The sequence below is a fragment of the Podarcis liolepis genome, assembly GCF_965112155.1.
Source record: "Podarcis liolepis genome assembly, chromosome: 2".
In the NCBI taxonomy this organism is placed as follows: domain Eukaryota; kingdom Metazoa; phylum Chordata; class Lepidosauria; order Squamata; family Lacertidae; genus Podarcis; species Podarcis liolepis.
Genome location: NC_139555.1, coordinates 113,194,746 through 113,215,492, shown reverse-complemented (window position 1 = coordinate 113,215,492; position 20,747 = coordinate 113,194,746). Strand labels below are relative to the sequence as shown.

The 20,747-nt window shown below is 48.0% G+C and overlaps 1 protein-coding gene across 1 annotated transcript in view; it reads right to left on the bottom strand.

Annotated features, from left to right (window-relative positions):
* ABHD16A (abhydrolase domain containing 16A, phospholipase) overlaps nt 1–20,747 on the bottom strand; it is a 41,481-nt gene that overhangs the window by 16,644 nt on the left and 4,090 nt on the right. The window contains exons 2-14 of the mRNA XM_083492516.1: nt 18,794–18,850; nt 16,870–16,936; nt 12,600–12,686; nt 11,651–11,736; nt 10,089–10,162; nt 8,903–9,007; nt 7,565–7,679; nt 7,320–7,421; nt 6,266–6,329; nt 5,271–5,320; nt 2,756–2,879; nt 1,644–1,748; nt 238–301 (exon numbers count right to left, since the gene is read on the bottom strand). Coding sequence (XP_083348642.1) covers nt 238–301; nt 1,644–1,748; nt 2,756–2,879; nt 5,271–5,320; nt 6,266–6,329; nt 7,320–7,421; nt 7,565–7,679; nt 8,903–9,007; nt 10,089–10,162; nt 11,651–11,736; nt 12,600–12,686; nt 16,870–16,936; nt 18,794–18,850 — 1,100 coding nt within the window. The remainder of the gene's footprint in view (nt 1–237; nt 302–1,643; nt 1,749–2,755; nt 2,880–5,270; nt 5,321–6,265; nt 6,330–7,319; nt 7,422–7,564; nt 7,680–8,902; nt 9,008–10,088; nt 10,163–11,650; nt 11,737–12,599; nt 12,687–16,869; nt 16,937–18,793; nt 18,851–20,747) is intronic.

Here is a 20,747-nt window from a genome sequence, read left to right as displayed (position 1 = left end):
AGTTTTCAAAAACCCTCTTGAAAGGCAGACAGCCAGCTGCATTCCCCTGCGAAGGAAAAACCATCCATCTGGGGGCCACCAGCCTGCCTGTTCTTAAAACCAGCTCATTTCCACCCCGGCATTTCAGTGCAAAACCCAGCTTCACTATTCCAAAGATTAGATGTCAACACGTTTGCTAATTTCACCTCATTTTCCTGCCGGCGCTTTTGACTATCCAGTTTTTCCTTTGCTGCCTACCTGCAAAGCTGTTCCCCGTTGTTTAGGTTCAGGTGTTGCCTCACGGTCCTGGTGACCAAGCCCCCTGCGGAAGGAAGGGAAGGTGTTAGATCAGCTTCGTCCACCAGCAAACAAGTCCGTAACTCAATTCTCTTCTGTAGTTTTCACAGTAACCTGGCTTAACTCCCCCCACCCAGAATCACCACTTATTGTGCAGTGGAGATGGGAGAGAGGGCTGGTCACTGACAGGAAGTGGCACAGACAAAATGGACGCTTAGTAGATCCCTCCCCAGAGACGTTTGACAGGCACCTTCATTGTACATCTTTAGGAAAAAGCATTCCTCTTTAACCAGACTATGGGCTGATGGACACCCAGTGCCTTTTAAAAATGTGTTGGGGAGAGGGAATGTTATTGGGTTGTTTTTGTTTTTATTACAGTGGTACCTCGGGTTACAGACGCTTCAGGTTACAGACTCCGCTAACCCAGAAGTAGTACCTCGGGTTAAGAACTTTACCTCAGGATGAGAACGGAAATCGCACAGTGGCAGTGGGAGGCCCCATTAGCTAAAGTGGTACCTCAGGTTAAGAACAGTTTCAGGTTAAGAACGGACCTCCAGAACGAATTAAGTTTGTAACCAGAAGTACGCATTTTGTGTTTCTACACAGAACCTTGGAAGCTGAATGCCTTGAAACTCATACGTTTCGGCTCCCGGACGATCGAAAACCAGAAGTGAGCGTTGCGGTTTCCGTACGATTTTCGAAAGCCGAACATCCGGCGTGTAGTTTCTGACTGCGTGCAGGAAGCTCCTGCAGCCAATCGGAAGCCACGCCTTGGTTTTCGAACTGGTCTGTGAGTCGAACGGACTCCCGGAACGGATTAAATTCAAGAGCCAAGAGAGGGGCTTCCATTAATTTTCTATTAAAGGAAAAAATTAAAGGAAAAAATAAGGCAAGAATGTGTTAAGATAATTATAGGATAGAAAACAGAGGAAGATGGAAAGGAATTGCTGAAACAATTAATAGAAGTGGTATACAAAAAGGGAGGTGTGAGGAGGTCGTTGGAAAGAAGCGAATGAAAGATAAGATATTGAAAATGTTTAAGGTGTTTTTAAAATGTTTTTGTTTGTTTTGTTTTGTTAGTTTAATGTGTTATGTAGTGCTTTTGTATTGTATTTGTATTGTTCTTTTTCTTTTCTTTTTGTTTGTTTGTAGTGTTGTGTTGAAACTGTTCGAAAAGTAATAAATATCATTTAAAAAAAAAAAAAGAGGGGCTTCCAAGGGTTACTGCTAGGGTGCTGAATGGTTTGAGCAGTTGCATATTAACTCTCTGTGGTGGGGTGGATTTTATTTCAAAACAAAACAAATAAAAGGGTCTGAAACCATTTGAGCATACAAAAGATGTGCATTTTCTGTTTGCTTCCCCTTACTCCAGCTTTCCGGCATGACCTTGAGGGCGAGAGGAACGAGGTCATCGAAGGAGGCGTCCAGAATAAGGGCACTGACATCCGGGTACGACATGGCGGCCCAAGTGGCTGTTGGGTTGGAGGAGAGAAGAGAGAGACAAGAGGAGTTATTGGAGAACTCAAATGTGCATCGACGCCACTCCGCTCCCCTGTTTGACTACCACAAAGTTTTGACTCCTTCCCATCCTAAGGCTGAGGTTTCCTGCTCCCAAAACTTATAATATTATTCCAACTCCCCGCTCTTGTTTATGGCTAGAAATATCAGAACAGTTTGTTTCTTGAAGGCATGAACATGCCTTGTTTGCACCGGCTTATAGAAGGAGAACTTACTGGCGGACCATACATTGTGTTAACTTGTGGGGGAAAGGACAGGTGCTATATGGACTTTCCATCTCTGGGCACAAATACCCCCCTCGCCTAATTCCAGGGAGATGACATCATGTGGCCACTGAGACCATTTAACACCAGTCCTGAAAGACCTACATTGGCTCTCAGTACGTTTCCGAGCACAATTCAAAGTGTTGGTGCTGACCTTTAAAGCCCTAAACGGCCTCGGCCCAGTGTACCTGAAGGAGCGTCTCCACCCCCATCGTTCAGCCCGGACACTGAGGTCCTCCTCCGAGGGCCTTCTGGCGGTTCCTTTGCTAAGAAAAGTGAGGTTACAGGGAACCAGGCAGAGGGCCTTCTCGGTGGTGGCGCCCTCCCTGTGGAATGCCCTCCCATCAGATGTCAAGGAAATAAACAACTATCTGACTTTTAGAAGACATCTGAAGGCAGCCCTGTTTAGGGGAGCTTTTAATATTTGATGTTTTATTTTGCTTTTAATTCTGTTGGGAGCCACCCAGAGTGGGTGGGGAAACCCAGCCAGATGGGTGGGGCATAAATAATAAATTATTATTATTAGGCCTTCAAGAGGGGTTTCCCTCACAAGGCCCTGCACCTATTCCCAGGAATCCAGGGCAAATTGCATGCTGTCGTTCTCCTGCCTGTTCCAGCCCATCTCTGGTTAACCCCTTTCCCCCTGCCTATCACGGCGGTATCAATGCCTCACAGCTCTGGCTAGCAGTGCTTCTGACCTGTAAAGCCCCCAATGGACCAGGCATAGAGGATGATGTCCTCAGGGAAGAAGCCCAGGCGGTGGATGGCGTACTGCATCACTACATCCATGGCGTTGGCTTCATTCTGAGGCAGCGGCACTCCCTGAGGCAGGAGAGGGAAATGGTCAGTGCAAGGAGAGGCTGGGAGTTAAGACTCTTGGGAGAGATGGGATGATGTCGTGTGCCTGATCAAAGAGAGCTTTCCTTTCCTCTCTGCTTCCTCTTGCTTTTACAGTGGTACCTCGGGTTACATACACTTCAGGTTACAGACTCCGCTAACCCAGAAACAGTGCTTCAGGTTAAGAACTTTGCTTCAGGACGAGGACAGAAATCGGACGGCGGCAGCGAGAGGTCCCATTAGCTAAAGTGGTGTTTCAGGTAAAGAACAGTTTCAGGTTAAGAGGGGACCTCCGGAACGAATTAAGTACTTAACCCGAGGTACCACTGTATTTTATTTTATCCTTCAGGCAAACCTCCTCTCCCAATTCGTCCTCCTTCCCCATTCCTTTTGTGTCATGTCTTTGAGAGACTATGAGCCTGAAAGCAGGGGCTGTCTAGCTAAGCGATCTTTGTAAGCTGTCCCCGAAACCGTCTCAGTCGAAGAGCGGGGTAAAAATGCTTCAGATAACAATGGACAAACAAATGTTTCCAATCGCTCGCTTGCCCCCTTGAGAAGGGGCCTGTCAGGGGCTGGGCTGAGGAGAAATGGTGGGGACCGCCTCCCCCTTCTCCTGAACCTTCCTGAGAACAGGAGGATGGTACAGTTGTACCTTGGTTCTCAAACGCCTTGGTACTCAAACAACTTGGAACCCAAACACAGAAGTAAGTGTTCCGGCTTGTGAACTTTTTTTGGAAGCCGAACGTGTTCCTTTTGGGGGGTTACGCTTCCGTTTTGAGTGCCTCAGTTCTGTCTGAGCCATGTGGGGAATGAGAGACTTTAGGACAGAAGAGGCAGCTTCAACACCTGGAAACAATTTACACACAGTTACGATGAGCCCTGAATTGCAGCGGGTTGGGCTAGATGACCGCTGGGGTCCCTTCCAACTCTACAATTCTATGATCGTACGACAAGCCCACTTGAAATAGGAGTCATTGCTATTTGTTCAGAAGCATCTGCAATTCTTTTCAGGAAGAAAGCTACCGCTTTGCCAATTTTGCCTTGCTGCATAAGAACATGATGCTCCAGGACATGGGTTTGGGGTTTTTTGTGTGCGAGAATCTCCAGCGCTGATCCAGTGCTAAACGAGGGCCTTCTTGGTAGTGGCACCCGCCCTGTGGAACGCCCTCCCATCAGATGTCAAGGCAATAAACAACTACCTGACATTCAGAAGACATCTGAAGGCAGCCCTGTTGAGGGAAGTTTCTAACGTGTGATATTTTAGTGTATTTTTGGTTTCTATGGAAGCCGCCCAGAGGGGCTGGGGAGGCCCAGCCAGATGGGCGGGGTATAAATAATAAATTATTATTATTATTATTATTATTATTATTATTATTATTATTATTATTAACGGAATGGCATTCTGTCCCCGCATCCTGGATGGTAGGACCTACCCTTCCTTGTGGAAAGACCAATTGCTGTGCTGCTCTCTCTTTTATTAAGGGAGACAGTGCAAAGCAGAGAGCAGAGACCAGGAAGAGAGAAGCCTCGATATCCAGAATTCTGAGTGACTTGAGGAAATGTCTAAATGAAAGGGCACATCTTTCTCACCACTGGAGGTAGGCAGGCACCCACCGCCCCTGTGCCCGATTCCAAATGGGTCCATCTAAATTGGATTTATCCAGACAATATCCACCGGATGCCCTAAAAGTAACCCAATTTAAAATCTCGGCGTAACTTGCAAACAGTATGCTCAATAATTTAACAATTAGACTTGGACGACAGCCTGGATTGGAAGATTGGAATGGAGTCAGGAAAAGCTGCGCTGGTAAACAGACAGTTGAAAAAATATATATACACAAACAAAGCTGTACTCGATGGAGGAAAGGATATATGATTTCTGACATGATTGAGAATCACATGTGGAAAATATGAGAACAACAAGAAGAAGGCAGGAACGAAGATACTGGAGATATACTACAGAGGTCCAGACTATGGGAAGCCCAGGACAAATTACAGTGGTACCTCGGGTTAAGTACTTAATTCGTGCTGGAGGTCCGTACTTAACCTGAAACTGTTCTTAACCTGAAGCACCACTTTAGCTAATGGGGCCTCCTGCTGCCGCTGGAGCACAATTTCTGTTCTCATCCTGAAGCAAAGTTCTTAACCTGAAGCACTATTTCTGGGTTAGCGGAGTCTGTAACCTGAAGCGTATGTAACCTGAAGCGAGGTACCACTGTAATAATTAATAATTTGGACTGTAATTTGGTTGTTTTTTTAGTTTATTGTTTTTAATTGGATTATGATTATATGGATATGTTAATAGACTGTTTTTATTGGAAAATTTTAAAAAATGAATAAAAATAATAAAAATAATAAAATCTTGACGTAACTCACCGTGCTGCCTGCAAATCCGGGGTGATTCCATCCCAGCACTGAGAATCCAGCTAAAAGAGAAAGAGAGAGGGTGAATTCATAGGAGGTAAGGCTGTCACTGGGCACGATGGCTGCGTTTTAACTTGACCGTCAAGAGGCAGTGCGCCTCTAAACATTGGTTGCTGGAAATCACAAGTGGGGAGAGGTGCTGTCATGGGTGACTGACATGATGATGATGATGATGATGATACGATTTGTATATTGCCCTATACCTGTAGATCTCAGGGTGACCCACAACATAAAATCACAATATACATTTTAAAAATAAAGACAACCCCATAATCCTCCCCTCTTCCACAACACATTCTAAAAGGGCATCGGATGTTAATCAGCCAAAGGCCTGGTTAATGAGGAATGTATCTCATGAACAAGGGCGTGGAAAGCCCAGCAGGTCCCCACGAGCTTCACAAAATGTCGCCTCTGATTCTTTGGTCGAAGGACATTTTCACTTGTTAGCCTGTTCGTGCGGCGCCACTTCCAAGTTGCAATAAACAAGGAATCGCCATTCATTTTATCAAGTGGAACAGCAACTGAAGTACAGCATTTGGGGAGCAGAAGAAGGAAAGATGGTTTTTTTCTCCCCAGCAAGATTTGAACGTATCAGTGCCGAGCATCTCTCTGCATCCCAGGGAAGGACACGTATTAGTGGAGAGTTGCACAGATGATAAAGTCACCTGCTTTCTGGTTCAGTCGCAGAAATATCTAAAGAGGCGGCAAAAGGCAATTCACAAGTCCCCAGCACCACAGTCAAAAATTCCTGCATCAGGTTCTGGGAATCAGAACGTCTTGACTGAGCAACTCTGTCCAAGCTGGAAAAATGGAAGTAGAACGGTTGCGCCCAAATGTGCTTCCCTCTCTCAAACAGCACAATGCAAAGTTCCAGGAGAATCTTCCATTCTAACCCTTACAGTTTTGCTTTGTTTTTTGGTGGGGAAAAAGAGAGACTTGAATCATACCATCCAGCGGGGTGGAGAGGCAGCCAACTTCATAAAAGCCCGCATTTCCTTCACAGCAAATAACCTGCAGAGAAAAAGGGAGAGAGGGAAGCTATTACGTTTGAAGCCAGCAGGAGATGTACCTTGCAGCAAGCCAAATGTGGAGGAACGTCTGCACCCCCATTGTTCAGCCTGGACACTGAGGTCCAGCTCCGAGGGCCTACTGGCGGTTTCCTCACTGTGAGAAGTGAGGTTACAGGGAAGCAGGCAGAGGGCCTTCTCGGTGGTGGCGCCCGCCCTGTGGAACACCCTACCACCAGATGTCAAGGAAATAAACAACTACAGTGGTACCTCGGGTTAAGTACTTAATTTGTTCTGGAGGTCCGTTCTTAACCTGAAGCACCACTTTAGTCAATGGGGCCTACTGCTGCTGTGCTGATGCACGGTTTCTGTTCTCATCCTGAAGCAAAGTTCTTAACCCGAGGTAATATTTCTGTTGGGAATCATTCTGAACAGAAACATGTTTATACCTTTAAGAACAGTTTTTGTGAGCTCTGGGCTAATTGGTTGCAGCTGGCCATGGCTACAAAAGGAGGAAAGCTGCAGTTTGAACCCTGCCTGTAGGGAAAACATCCACAAGCTTTGCTGTTTTGAAATAAAACCTTTATTTAATTTGGTTTTACACCTGTCTCATGGAGTCAGAGTCTCTGTCATCTGCCACCAGTGGAAAACCCCCCTCTAACAATTTCTGGGTAAGCGGAGTCTGTAACCTGAAGCGTATGTAACCTGAAGTGTATGTAACCCGAGGTACCACTGTATCAGGCTTTTAGAAGACATCTGAAGGCAGCCTTGTTTAGGGAAGTTTTTAATGTTTTATTGTGTTTTTAATATTCTGTTGGGAGCCGCCCAGAGTGGCCAGATGGGCGGGGTATAAATAAATTATATTATTATTATTATTATTATTATTATTATTATTATTATTATTATTATCATCGCTTTCCTTCATCTCTTGCCCCTGCACAGCACTGGATGAATGAACAAGATCTTAGGCGCTGGTCCTTGGGCGTCAACTCACCAGTTTCCTGCCTTGGGGCTCAGAGGTCTCTCTGCGGTCCATGAACATGGTGTCGATTTCATTTCCATCGCAAGCCGCCAGTTTCGCTCGCTTCCCGTTGCACTGCAACATACAAGAGGGACAGAGCACGGTTGGGATTTAAGCCTCTTAGCTCCCCAGGTGCAAAACGAAGCCGGGAAGCAGCACTTCCGTGCCGTCCAGCTACAGAGAAACTGATCGCAGCTTCTCAGCTAGCGGGCACTCACTTCCTCCACCAGTCGGGCCTGCCCTTGGAGCAACATGGGCATGAGGGCCTTCTGCAGCAGATACACAGAGCCTGGGTACAGCATGCGCCGTCCAAAGGTGTGAGCCACTATGAAGCTGTCAAGAAATAAAGGAGAAATAAGGGATCGGTGTCTCCAAAGTATGCAACCACCATGCTGAGCTTTGCACTGAAGGAGTCTCCAACCATGGATGGAAAACTCAGTGGAAGGTTTGGGGCTCATTGCACCCCCCCAGTCAACCACGCTCTGGGCTCTTCAACTTCTTGCACCCATGACAAAAACAAACAAGCAGACAAATGAAGAACTGTAGTGATCAGGTGGGATTGCTATGAGGAATTATAACACATATAGAGTAAGCCACCTGTGTCAGCAATGAAAGCATTGCGCTGACTGGGTTTAAACTATTTTGATATGATTCTTGATCAATCCACACCTCTGCATCCCTGTTCCATTTCTCTTTCTTCACAAGTCACGTACACTCTTAGACAGACAGGCGTCCTGGGTCATCAAAGACAGCGGGCAGTTTCTTTGCTGTAGCTTTTCTGGTATGTTAATCCCAGGATGTTAATCTTAGGGCCAGGAAACAGGTCTCACATAAAGGTGGTAATGATCGCTGTCCTCCTGGCCATCTTTCTTATCATGTGTATTGATTGTTTATGACCTCCGGGGTTGCTGAATGCACTCCTTTGTAGTTTTCATTCATTTACCCAAAAGTATGCATGCCTAACTAGTGTTTGTAGTTTAACTTTGTCCCCACGTGGGGTTTGTTGAAATGCTCAGAAGAAATCTGATTTGTTCTTACGAACACTCTGTAAAAAGTTCTTTTGTGAATAAAACGAACCTGGGCTGAGGGGTAGAGAGACAGATTATTATACGCACCCTTCCCAGAGTCTTGCTAGTTCAAGCTTCTGTGTGTATTCTTATTAATCAGAGTTCAATCCTTCCTTTACTTTGAGAACGCCTCAAAGAACCTACCCTCATGACACCGACACAATAACTCTGCACATATACTAAGGAAAATAAGGATGGTTACCCGCCTTCTTTCTCCCACCAACCTCACCATGTCTATGACAACAATGTCTCACAGCGAATATAACTGACCTGTAGAAAGGACTCTATGAATTGAAAACAGAGACCCTGGTTAACTATGAAAACCCTACCCTGAGTAGGATATGAGACAGCCAGTCTTTAGAGCACATTCAAGTTGGGCTCCTGGCATGTCAGAGGCCAAACGCTGATAACTGTGGGCATCAGCAGGCAGGGGCTCATGCTTCTGAGCTATACTTTGCAAAAGGGCAAAGAGCGAAAGAGGAGGTTTACCTGGCAATCTGGCAGGGCAGCTTCTTAAGGGCGTGGAGGAAGCCGTTGACAGCACTCCGGTGCTTTGGTTCTGACCGCAACAGGGGAACGTTTCGGGAATCTGACCTGCAGGAGGGAGTTGGAAGTGACTACCCCAACTTTTCTCTGGTGCCCTTCAGGTGCTCTGGGAGCTACAAGACCCGTCAGCTCCATGCCCCAAACATCTGGAGGGCAACAGGTTAGCGGAGAACATATGCACATCTGGGAGGTAAATAGGCAGCTATGTACCCCAACTAAAAGATGAAGGGACCCCTGACCATTAGGTCCAGTCATGGCCGACCCTGGGGTTGCGGCGCTCATCTCGCTTTACTGGCCGAGGGAGCCGGCATACAGCTTCCGGGTCATGTGGCCAGCATGACTAAGCCGCTTCTGGCAAACCAGAGCAGCGCACGGAAATGCCGTTTACCTTCCCACCGGAGTGGTACCTATTTATCTACTTGCACTTTGACGTTCTTTCGAACTGCTAGTGGGCAGGAGCAGGGACCGAGCAACGGGAGCTCACCCCATCGTGGGGATTCGAACCGCCAACCTTCTGATCGGCAAGTCCTAGGCTCTGTGGTTTAACCCACAGCACCACCCGCGTCCCTTCTAATTTTTGCACATTACCCCAACTAGGTAATGTGCAAAAATGACACGCTGGAATTTACATACATTTGCTGGTGAATGTGCAAAGTCTCCAAGGAAGAATGTGCACAGCAACCAGAAATGTATGAAATGTCTCAACGGATGAATGCTCTTTCCACATCACTTGGAGACGTCATGCATTGGCTAGCATGCAAATCCCCAGCTAATGCTGGGGATGTCTGGAGATCCTGGATAGCTCAGTGGGTTAGAGCGTGGTGCTGATAACGCCATGGTTGCAGGTTTGATCCCTGCATGGGATGGCTGCATATTCCTGCAGTGCAGGGGGTTGGAACAGATGATCCTCAGGATCTCTTCCAACTCTACAATCCTAGGATTGTGGAAATTGCTGGACCTTTATGCACATTCACATCTACCGAAGTATAACATGATTAACTATATAAGGGAAGCCTATAGCAGGAAACACCGGCTTTTCCTAAGCGAGAGCTGCCTTCATGGGTAAGGAATATGGAGAGTGGAGAAGAGACTAGGAGGCCAGACTCCTGTTTCCTCCCAACCCACTCACCGACTCGTAGCTTCATCCCACCGGAAATCCACAGGCCAGCTCCGGAAATCAAAGTTGTAACTGGCGAGTTTCTTCTGCAATGCGGAGAAAGCGTGAGAAAAATCACGGATGTAGACGCTGAATCAATGGGTCAACAAAGCTTCTGGCTCAATAGCCTTTCAGACACAGGCTGGGAAGGAGGCAAACCTTTCACCTATTTCAGCTGACGCCCTGGGATCAACTAACCTTTCCAATTGATCAACTAATCAATTGAGAAGCATGTGTCAGGCTTCTGGGAATCAGCTTCCTCCCCCTTGGCCACAGATAAGCAGAACAAAGGAAAAGGAGTCTTTGTACCAGTTAGAATCTTTAATAATCACAGCGAGAGACACAGAACGCATCTCTCTAGAACGGCGGCGCTCCCAATTAAGGCTTACTCCCGTCCCTATTAATCTACACCACTCCTATGTCTTGTAACCTGAGTCCGTACCCTCTGTGCTTTCCGTTCTGCGACTTTCTCAGCTCTCCTTAACCTTGGGGAAAGCGGATGGATGCTTTCCAGAGACAGTGAATCTGTTAAGCCTCTCTCTTCCAGTGTTTCTTCTCCAAGCTGTTCCCCATCCAGTATTTCCCAGCTTCTGCCTTCTGAACTACGCCCCTCTGCAAGGCACTGTTCCAAATCTATACTGTCCTCCTGCTTCTGGGAAGATTCAGGATCAGGAGGAGGGGGTGGCTGCCACTGGCGAGGAGTAAGTCTAAACAGATCAGGAATGGGGAACCTGCGGCTTTCTAGATGTTGGGATTGCAGCTCCCAGAGAATCATAGAATCATAGAGTTGGAATAGACCACAAGGGCCATCAAGTCCAACCCCCTGCCAAGCAGGAAACACCATCAGAGCACTCCTGACATATGGTTGTCAAGCCTCTGCTTAAAGACCTCCAAAGTAGGAGACTCCACCACACTCCTTGGCAGCAAATTCCACTGTCAAACAGCTCTTACTGTCAGGAAGTTCTTCCTAATGTTTAGGTGGAATCTTCTTTCTTGTAGTTTGGATCCATTGCTCCGTGTCCGCTTCTCTGGAGCAGCAGAAAACAACCTTTCTCCCTCCTCTATGTTACATCCTTTTATATATTTGAACATGGCTATCATATCACCCCTTAACCTCCTCTTCTCCAGGCTAAACATGCCCAGCTCCCTTAGCTGTTCCTCATAAGGCATCGTTTCCAGGCCTTTGACCATTTTGGTTGCCCTCCTCTGGACACGTTCCAGTTTGTCAGTGTCCTTCTTGAACTGTGGTGCCCAGAACTGGACACAGTACTCCAGGTGAGGTCTGACCAGAGCAGAATACAGTGGCACTATTACTTCCCTTGATCTAGATGCTATACTCCTATTGATGAGGCCCAGAATTGCCTTGGCTTTTTTAGCTGCCGCGTCACACTGTTGGCTCATGTCAAGTTTGTGGTCAACCAAGACTCCTAGATCCTTTTCACATGTAATGCTCTCAAGCCAAGGGTAGTCAGGAGATGATGGGTGGGCCTTGGGAGACAATTGGGATGGGGCCTGTCAATCGCTGCCACTCTTACCTTGTGCTCAGGAGTGCCATACCGGTGTGCATCCTCTAGGATGGTGATGAACTGGATATACTGGGGGTTTGTCCAGCGACCGATGCCTGAGAAGAGGAGGAAAAGCTTTCAAGGACTGAAGCCCCACAGCATCTGGCTGCCTCTTCTGCTTCAGCACCCACAAAGCACCACCTCCCCACTCACTTTCTTCCCACCCCTCCTCAAAAGCTCTCTCTTCTATGAAGCCTTTCGTTTAACCCCTTGATATCACAAATATTATTGCTGCCGTTCTCGCCCACTGGCCGTTCTCCTGGTCGAAGTGTTGTTTGGAAGCTCCTTGGGGCACAGACGTGACTTTATTCCTTGTGCTACCCTACCAAGGTGGGTTGAATCCAAGTAAGTCAAAATCTGAAGCAGACTCGCTGAAACCAGTGGCGACCAACTAAAGTCCATTGATGTCAGCCAGCCTGCTTTTGCGTATGAGCTGGACGCAAACCATCATGTTTACGTTGCTTAATCTGCTGTTTTCTTTCTGTTTTACTCATTTTATAATTGTGGAGTGATAGCTTCTAGGTTGCTTCCCCTCCCCCTTTGTGAGCTTAAATGCATTGATGGCCCTACATAAAAAAATATGAATCGGACAATTTCATGCCACCAAAATCCAAAGAAGGCAATGGTGGCTCTTGACTCAACGGATAAGGTTTCCAAGACATTGCTGGGTTCCAGTCAATGCTGGTCCTACTTGGAGTAGACCTGCAGAAATTAATGAGCATGTCTAACTTGGGTCTATCAATTTCAATGGCTTTGCTCTGAGTAAAACATAGATGACTACAACCCCCAAGCTCCCGTCAGCCCCAGCGTGCATTGCCCCTAGCCAGGAATGATGTGAGTTTGTAGTCTGGGGCTATTGGGCAGGGGACACAGGATCTCCACTTCTGCCAAGAGCCTTCAGACTCCAGGAAACGCTCACCTCTGAGGCAGGCGATTCCTGCCAGCAAGAGCAGCATGGTCCCGGCATAGTGAGAGATAGCAACAACTTTCGACATCGTCAAATACCCTGGAAAGAGAGACAGGTAAAGAGGGGGAGGCAGTCAGAACAAGCGCTCGGAACCTCAAAGCGCTGCTTTCCACGGGATGCTTTTCTTACAGTGAGAACTGTGCTCAGAACGTTTGTTCTATCCCAGGGGTCAGCAACCTTTTTCTGCCGTGGGCCGGTCCACTGTCCCTCAGACCATGTGGGGGGCTGGACTATATTTTGAAAAAAATAATAATGAATGAATTCCTATGCCCCACAAATAACCCAGAGATGCATTTTAAATAAAAGGACACATTCTGCTCGTGTAAAAACACCAGGCAGGCCTCACAAATAACCCAGAGATGCATTTTAAATAAAAGCACACATTCTACTCATGTAAAAACAGGCTGATTCCTGGACCGTCCGTGGGCCGGATTGAGAAGGTGATTGGGCCGCATCCAGCCCCCGGGCCTTAGGTTGCCTACCCCTGTTCTATCCCATGGGAGGAACACGCAAGCGTGCGATTTGCCATCAGTGCACAAAGGGCAAAGGCCAGCAGCTCCCGAGCACAGCGCTTGCAACGAGAAAGCCGTTCGGTGTGCTTACATGAAAGAGCACTGGCGGCCAGCAGAGGGAATGGCCCCTCCACAGCCCCTGTTACCCGTCACATTGCTGCGATTCATCCGGCCTATGCATGTTGAAACCCTTGGCAGTTGCACTGTGAGCATCAATAGGACGGCAGGATCCGAAAAATGCAACCAGTGGGGTCAGCCACAAAACGTTGCTGTGCAGCTTCACTCCCTGGCAGGAATGCTTTTGTTCAGGGATCTGCCAGCTGGGTCTCCCTTTTTCCAGGATGCTATATGCTGTTAGGCTCCAGCAGAACACAACACACCCATTTTTTCTTTCACTATTCTGTAGCTACTGGGCAGGCCTGGACATCAGATGCTGTTTTTTTAAAAAAAAATATTTTCTGTCCTTCTGCAAAGCTGAAGGCTTCTCTGAACATGTTGTTAACTCCCTCTTCCCTCACCCCGTTTGCCCCATTTTGGCAACTACAGTGGTACCTCAGGTTACATACGCTTCAGGTTACAGACTCCGCTAACCCAAAAATAGTGCTTCAGGTTAAGAACTTTGCTTCAGGATAGGAACAGAAATCTTGCTCCGGCGGCGCAGCAGCAGGCCCCATTAGCTAAAGTGGTGCTTCAGGTTAAGAACAGTTTCAGGTTAAGTACAGACCTCCGGAACGAATTAAGTACTTAACCCAAAGTACCACTGTATTCTATTGGCCCTCATTACCCAAGATTACGATTTGAGGGAGGGACGCATTAAATTATCACATTATTCACGTGGGATATAGACACCTCATGCAACTAAATAGAAACAACGCAACATGTCAGACACTGAGCTGACTGAAATTAATAATCATTTAAGATGAACTCTGGGATGCGGGTGGCGCTGTGGGTTAAACCACAGAGCCTAGGACTTGCCGATCAGAAGGTCAGCGGTTCGAATCCCCGCGACGGGGTGAGCTCCCGTTGCTCTGTCCCTGCTCCTGCCAACCTAGCAGTTCGAAAGCACATCAAAGTGCAAGTAGATAGTTAGGTACCACTCTGGCGGGAAGGTAAACGGCGTTTCCGTGCGCCGTTCTGGTTCGCCAGAAGCAGCTTAGTCATGCTGGCCACATGACCTGGAAGCTGTACGCCGGCTCCCTCGGCCAGTAAAGCGAGATGAGCACCGCAACCCCAGAGTCGGCCACGACTGGACCTAATGGTCAGGGGTCCCTTTACCTAAGATGAATTCCACACCAGTCTCAGAAGCGAGGTTGTCAAAAGGCCAGGGGCATTGTGACTTCGGCATCTGAAACCATGAAGGCTTCAGACTTGTGCCCCCTCCAAAAAGGGGGGGGGGAGTGAGGAGGGTAGCCTCAGATTCTTAGAGACTGACAGAAGAAGCTCTTCTGCCAATAACAAATCCTTGAGTGGAGTGTGTGTGTGAGAGATAATAAATTATGTTTTCCCATGCTGTTAGGAAGATTAAAAATGCCTCATGCTGCGGGAGTTATTTTGAAAATAATATAACTAAAACTGTGGGAAAAGCAAGGTTCTCGCTGACGGCAACGGGCTGTCTGGGAAAATCTGCTGCTCCTGTAGCAATTGTGCTGTTTATTGAATGCGTTTAGCCACCTTTCTAAAGAAAACAGGCTCAAGATAGCTGGCAATTGAAACACACGCACGACGGGATTAGTGCCCAGACGGGAGACAGCCGGGAGCCCCACGTAAGCTGACCTGAGCTTTGAAAAGAGGAAGCCCAATGTACGTCCAATGATACGTGCCTGTTTTCCAAGTGTAATAAAATATTTGCCGAGTTGCTAAGAGACCAAGTGGTGATGCAGGATGCGGCTCACCGCCCCGATTCAAATTTCACCCCGTCTATGAACTCACTAGGAGGACCTGGGTTCACCCCTCCCCAAAATATAATAGGGGGGGGAGGAAGATTACCACTGGCAGACGATCGCACTTTGGGAAGTGGAGGAGGGGGAAACCCCACACACCAAAAAATCCGAGGAAACATTTGCCGGGCAGAAGTCAGCCTTGTAAAATCTCCTTGTCATTCTCCACACAACATGCGCACAAGGAATCCTTTGTCTGGCCCTGAATGGCAGCTGCCTCGTGATGCAGGGCAGTTCCCCGAGAAAGAACGGCAATCTCCTATAAGGAACAAACATTTATTGGAGCAAGAGCGTATTGCGCTGGTCGTGGCCCGACTGCACTGGCTGCCAATTAGTTTCTGGGCCCAATTCAAAGCATTGGTTTATGACCTTCAAAGCCTTAAATGGCTCAGGACCGCAATACCTCAGGGATTGCCTCTCTCCATAAAGGTAAAGGACCCCTGGACGGTTAATTCCAGTCAAAGGCGACTATGGGGTTGTGGTGCTCATCTTGCTTTCAGGCCAAGGGAGCCAACATTTGTCCACAGACAGCTTTCCGGGTCATGTGGCCAGCAGGACTAAACCGCTTCTGGCACAACGGGACACAATGATGGAAACCAGAGCGCACGGAAACACCATTTACCTTCCCAACACAGCGGTACCTATTTATCTACTTGCACTAGTGTGCTTTCCGACTGCTAGGTTGGCAGGAGCTGGGACAGAAGCAACGGGAGCTCACCCCGTCGCGGGGATTCGAACCGCCAACCTTCTGATCAGCAAGCCCAAGAGGCTCAGTGGTTCAGACCACAGTGCCACCTGCGTCCCTCCCTCTCTCCATATAAACCTTTCTTTGTGTGCCTCTTCTGTGGGAGGTCTGTAGACTGGCAATATTCCTCTTTTGAAGACGCCCACATTACCAGCCCTCGCTGCCTCTGGCAGGAGTGGATTTCACAGCTTTAAGTACGGGTTGTGGGAAGAAGTCCTTTCTCTTGCCCGACTGACCCAACAACAATATGAAACACAAGAACAAGAGCAAGGTCACCCCCTGACAGAAGCCAGCAGGAAGGTTTACTTATTTATTAAATTTAGATAACTGCCCTTCCTCCGAAGATCTCAGGGTGCTTCACAGGATGAAAATGCAGGGTAAAAGCATGAAATAAAGAGTTTAAAAACAAAAACAAGACGTGGTGCACAGCCTCTGCTGTCAGGGGGTAGTTTTGGCTCGCCAGCAACTTTAAATTTATTTCTCAGGGCACACCAGCAGTTTTCTTGTGGCAACGATAGTGTTTTTCAGTGCAGATTTTAGGATTTTCTGCCCTGACCTTATACCATGGTCAGACCGCCAGTCCCTGTAGCTTAGGGTTGGTTGTGCCAGGTGTGGGAGCCTCCAGATGTTGCTGAATTGCCAACTCCCAGCAACCCCAGAGGGCAGGGCCAGGGAATGATGGGAGTTGTAGTTCAGCAATGTCTGATGAGCGGTAGCTTCTCTGCATGTGGTATAAAGAATCCTAAGCAGCATGGATTCAAGGTCTGACACGCCGTAAGGCGGCTTCTGCACCTCGTTCCTCCTACCAGGCAGCGGACAACCCGTGTTTTGGATACAAATCTTTCCAAGATCTACCTGGGAAGGCCGGGGATAGAACCTGGAGCCTTCCGCATGCAAAACAAGTGCTTTATCACTGAGCTAACAGTGCCGCACCCCCACAACCTCCCAGTGTCGGAAGCTTTCTAGCGCTACGCTTGAGCCAGCAGCACCTTGCCAAAGAGTTTGCCCAGAGAGCAGCAACCCGTTACCTTTTCTGTACAGGTAAAACACAGCGAGCGGGGAAGAGTAGTAGGAAATGGACCACAGCACGGAAGCCTGCAGGGACAGAGCAAAGGAACGGCGTAAGTCACACAGAGAGCAGGCTTTTCCTAGGCATTTTGGGGGGTTCATTGACTAAGGCCCTGGTGTTTTAAGCGACAGAGAGAAGGGAGCCAAGGGAGCCGGTTTAATGCTCAGAGAGACGAGAGAATCAACTCTGCAATGTGCAGCGCTGCATCCATGGCTACTAGCAGAAACCAAGGGGGACCGGGTTGCGAGTAAACATGCTTTCACTGAGCTGCTCCTAATGAGGTCTTGCTTCTCTCAACAACCTCTTAGTAAAAGGTTACATTCTGGGCCAGGGAGAGGTGGAAACCCAAATTCCTCGGGACAGGCATCAGCTGTCCTACACATTATTATGCAGGCACTCTGGATTGCACCACTCTGGATTGCACCAATGGCACTCTGGATTGCACCGTCACAGAATGGAGGATCATGTGAGGGACGTGCGCTGGGATTTCTGAATGCTTCCCCCTGTAAACAAACAAACAAACAGCCCTCCACACCTGTATAAAACTAGTGCAACAGGGGGAAAGTTTTAATGCATTCTTTCCCTGCCGTGCTAGATTATTACATGCAAGAAAGAAGACTGGTTTTATTTTATTTTTAAGCCCCACGCTGCCTGAAACGTGGCTTTTGTCCGCCAGGCGTACTCCGTGGGCAGCTCGCCGCGGCACCCCCATGTGTGCTGGAGCAGCTAGCTACGCCCCTGAGTTAAGTGGAAGCCCCTAAGCTTCCAACGCATTTTGCAGAATGAGTATACCACATGACACCAGTCCCGAGAGACCTGCATTGGCTCCAAGTACGTTTCCGAGCACAATTCAAAGTGTTGGTGCTGACCTTTAAAGGCCTAAAAGGCCTCGGCCCAGTATACCTGAAGGAGCGTCTCCACCCCCATCGTTCAGCCCAGACACTGAGGTCCAGCACCCAGGGCCTTCTGGCGGTTCCCTCACTGCGAGAAGTGAGGTTACAGGAAACCAGGCAGAGGGCCTTTTCGGTAATGGCGCCCGCCTTGTGGAACACCCTCCCTTCAGATGTCAAGGAAATAAGCAGCTATCTTATTTTAAAAGACATCTGAAGGCAGCCCTGTTTAGGGAAATTTAAATATTTAATGCTGTATTGTTTTAACACTCGATTGGGAGCCGCTCAGAGTGGCTGGGGAAACTCAGCCAGATGGGTGGGGTATAAATAATAGATTATTATTATTATTATTATTATTATTATTATTATTATTATTATTATTTTACACTGCCACTAGGTCGTCTAGAATAGCTGGGAGATAACGAGCACATTGGCGGACAGAACACACAGAGTACCGTATTTTTCGTTCTATAGGACGCACATTTTCCCCTCCAAAAATTAAGGGGAAATGTGTGTGCGTCCTATAGAGCGAATGCAGGCTGCGCCGCTAAGCCCAAAGCCAGAACAGGAAGACGGAGCACTGCGGAGCGCTCCGTCTCGCGGTTCTAGCTTGGGGACGGCTGCGCGCACAGCCTCTCCAGGGCAGCGGGGTGCCTTCACCCCGCTGTCCTGCAGAAGCTAGCAAGGCTGTTCCCAAGCCAGAACAGCGAGACGGAGGGCTCCGTCTCGCTGCTCTAGCTTGGGGATGGCTGCGCGCAAACCTCTGCAGGGCAGCGGGGCACTGCGCTCCAAAGGCTTCAGGGATCTTTGAGGCTGGCGGTGGGGGGGAAAGCAGCGCTTCCCCCCCACCGCCAGCCCCACAAGCTCTGGTGAATGTACCTTGAACGCACCTTGTTTTAGAGGGGGAGAACAAGGAAAAAAAAAATCCCCCCTGTTCTCCCCCTCCTATGGTCCGGTGCGTCCAATGGAGCGAAAAATACGGTATGTACTCACCAGGGCGAGGATGCTGTCCGCATGTTTTTCAAGCGTCCGTGGCTGGTAGTAAGATTCCTGTTGAAAAGAAACAAAACACTTACTGAACTTGGGCTTAGGTCTTTTGAAGAAGGGCTAGAGGAGGGAAGGGAGAGAAGGACGGTTTTCTTTTGAAAAGCTGGTGCATGTGGTTTTTTGGGGGGGCGGGGGGCGGACATGGTGCTTCAAAGAAGTTAACCAATTAACCCCTGCACTTTTATCTGTAGGCAACACGACCCTAGTTCCCAAATGACAGGAAACTTTTACTGATGCTGTATTGTTACTCATGTAAACCACAGAAACCTTTCTGATTTCTCATACAGTGGTACCTCGGGTTACATACGCTTCAGGTTACAGACTCCGCTAGCCCAGAAATAGTACCTCGCGTTAAGAACTTTGCTTCAGGATGAGAACAGAAATTGTGCAGTGGTGGCGCAGCAACAGCAGGAGGTCCCATTAGTTAAAGTGGTGCTTCAGGTTAAGAACAGTTTCAGGTTAAGAATGGACCTCCAGAATGAATTAAGTTCTTAACCTGAGGTACCACTGTATTGGTTTCAGAGCTTCTTGCCTGGACTGCAGCCTCATGCCTGGTGACTTAGCAGTTGTATGTTGCAAACTACCCTGAGGTCTACAAATGAGGGGTGGTATATAAATTTACTAAATAATAATAATAATAATTAAAAAAAATGGCAGCAAAAAAATTATGGGAGGGAGAGAGAAAGAGAAACCGAGCAGTTGATATAGAAAAAACCTGCTCCTTTTCCTTTATGGGGTATCCAAGAGCCTGTTTCGAGTCCTTAAGTGGGTTCCCTATCGGTAGGAGAAAATAACAGAGGCCAACCAGAGAATAGTGAGAAGCAAAGCAGCTAGTAAGCCTGATCTTTATTAAACTATTGCAACAGGGTCCTCACTCACCACACGCAGCAGAGAGGAGGAACCCAGAACAATGGTGCGCAAGCCCTTATAAGGACTTTTGAAATTGCTCACCCTGTAGCCCAAGACCACCACCCCAAACATCATAAATACATCACAGGAGGCGGTCTGCAGCAGAAACTCTGTTGGCCAGGATATCTGTTAATGGTCACTGATTGCATTACCTGGGCAGCCTGCCAAGGCCTGTGCCAAGTTTCCCACTTCTGAAGCTCAATAAAGTTGTGGCCAATTTGAACCCATACTTTGGTCTCATGTCTCATCATTTGGGGTAAAGGGGTAGGCACCACAGACAGGGTTTAGCGCGTGTGCCCGCCAATACTTTTAGTTCCTGAATCCAGGTCACAGGCTCACTCTATTCATACACAAAGATGTCCTTCAGACAGGATTTGTATGCAAAAAAGACAAAGGGAAGGCTTTCCCCATTTTCTCCCTCCTTCAGAGAAATATTTGAGGTCCATTTGGGAGAGTCAAAATGGTTTCAGGATTGCTCTCCTGTACTATTTCAGACACGTGATTAATATACTTATGTACATTTATGAACGTTTATTTTATATTTGGGACCTTAGAATTCTTATAACTCAGGCATACTAAAGTACAGTATCCAGAAGGGACCTAAAACCTGAGCTCTCGCTCCAATGTATGCTCCTGGGCAGACCGCATAATGGGACGACTACTTTAATAAACACACCCGTCTGGGGCTACTGGGACTAGTGGGAGTTGTAGCCTAAAACGTCCAGAGGGCAGCAGGTTGTGGGGGAAGGCTGTCCTACGAACACAGCAGCCATTTGGGGAGTTTAGCCGCCAGCTTCTTCACGATGACGTATCGCAAGTCCGGGGAATTTCTGGCCCTCCAGGTGTGGCTGAACTACAACTCCCGCCAGCCCCAATTGCAGGGATGATGGGATTTACAGCTCAGGCACATGCAGAGAGCCAAAGGTTCCTCAGACTGGATTGCAACTCAAGCCAGCGACACTGCACAGCTTCACATGCAATGTATAGCCAG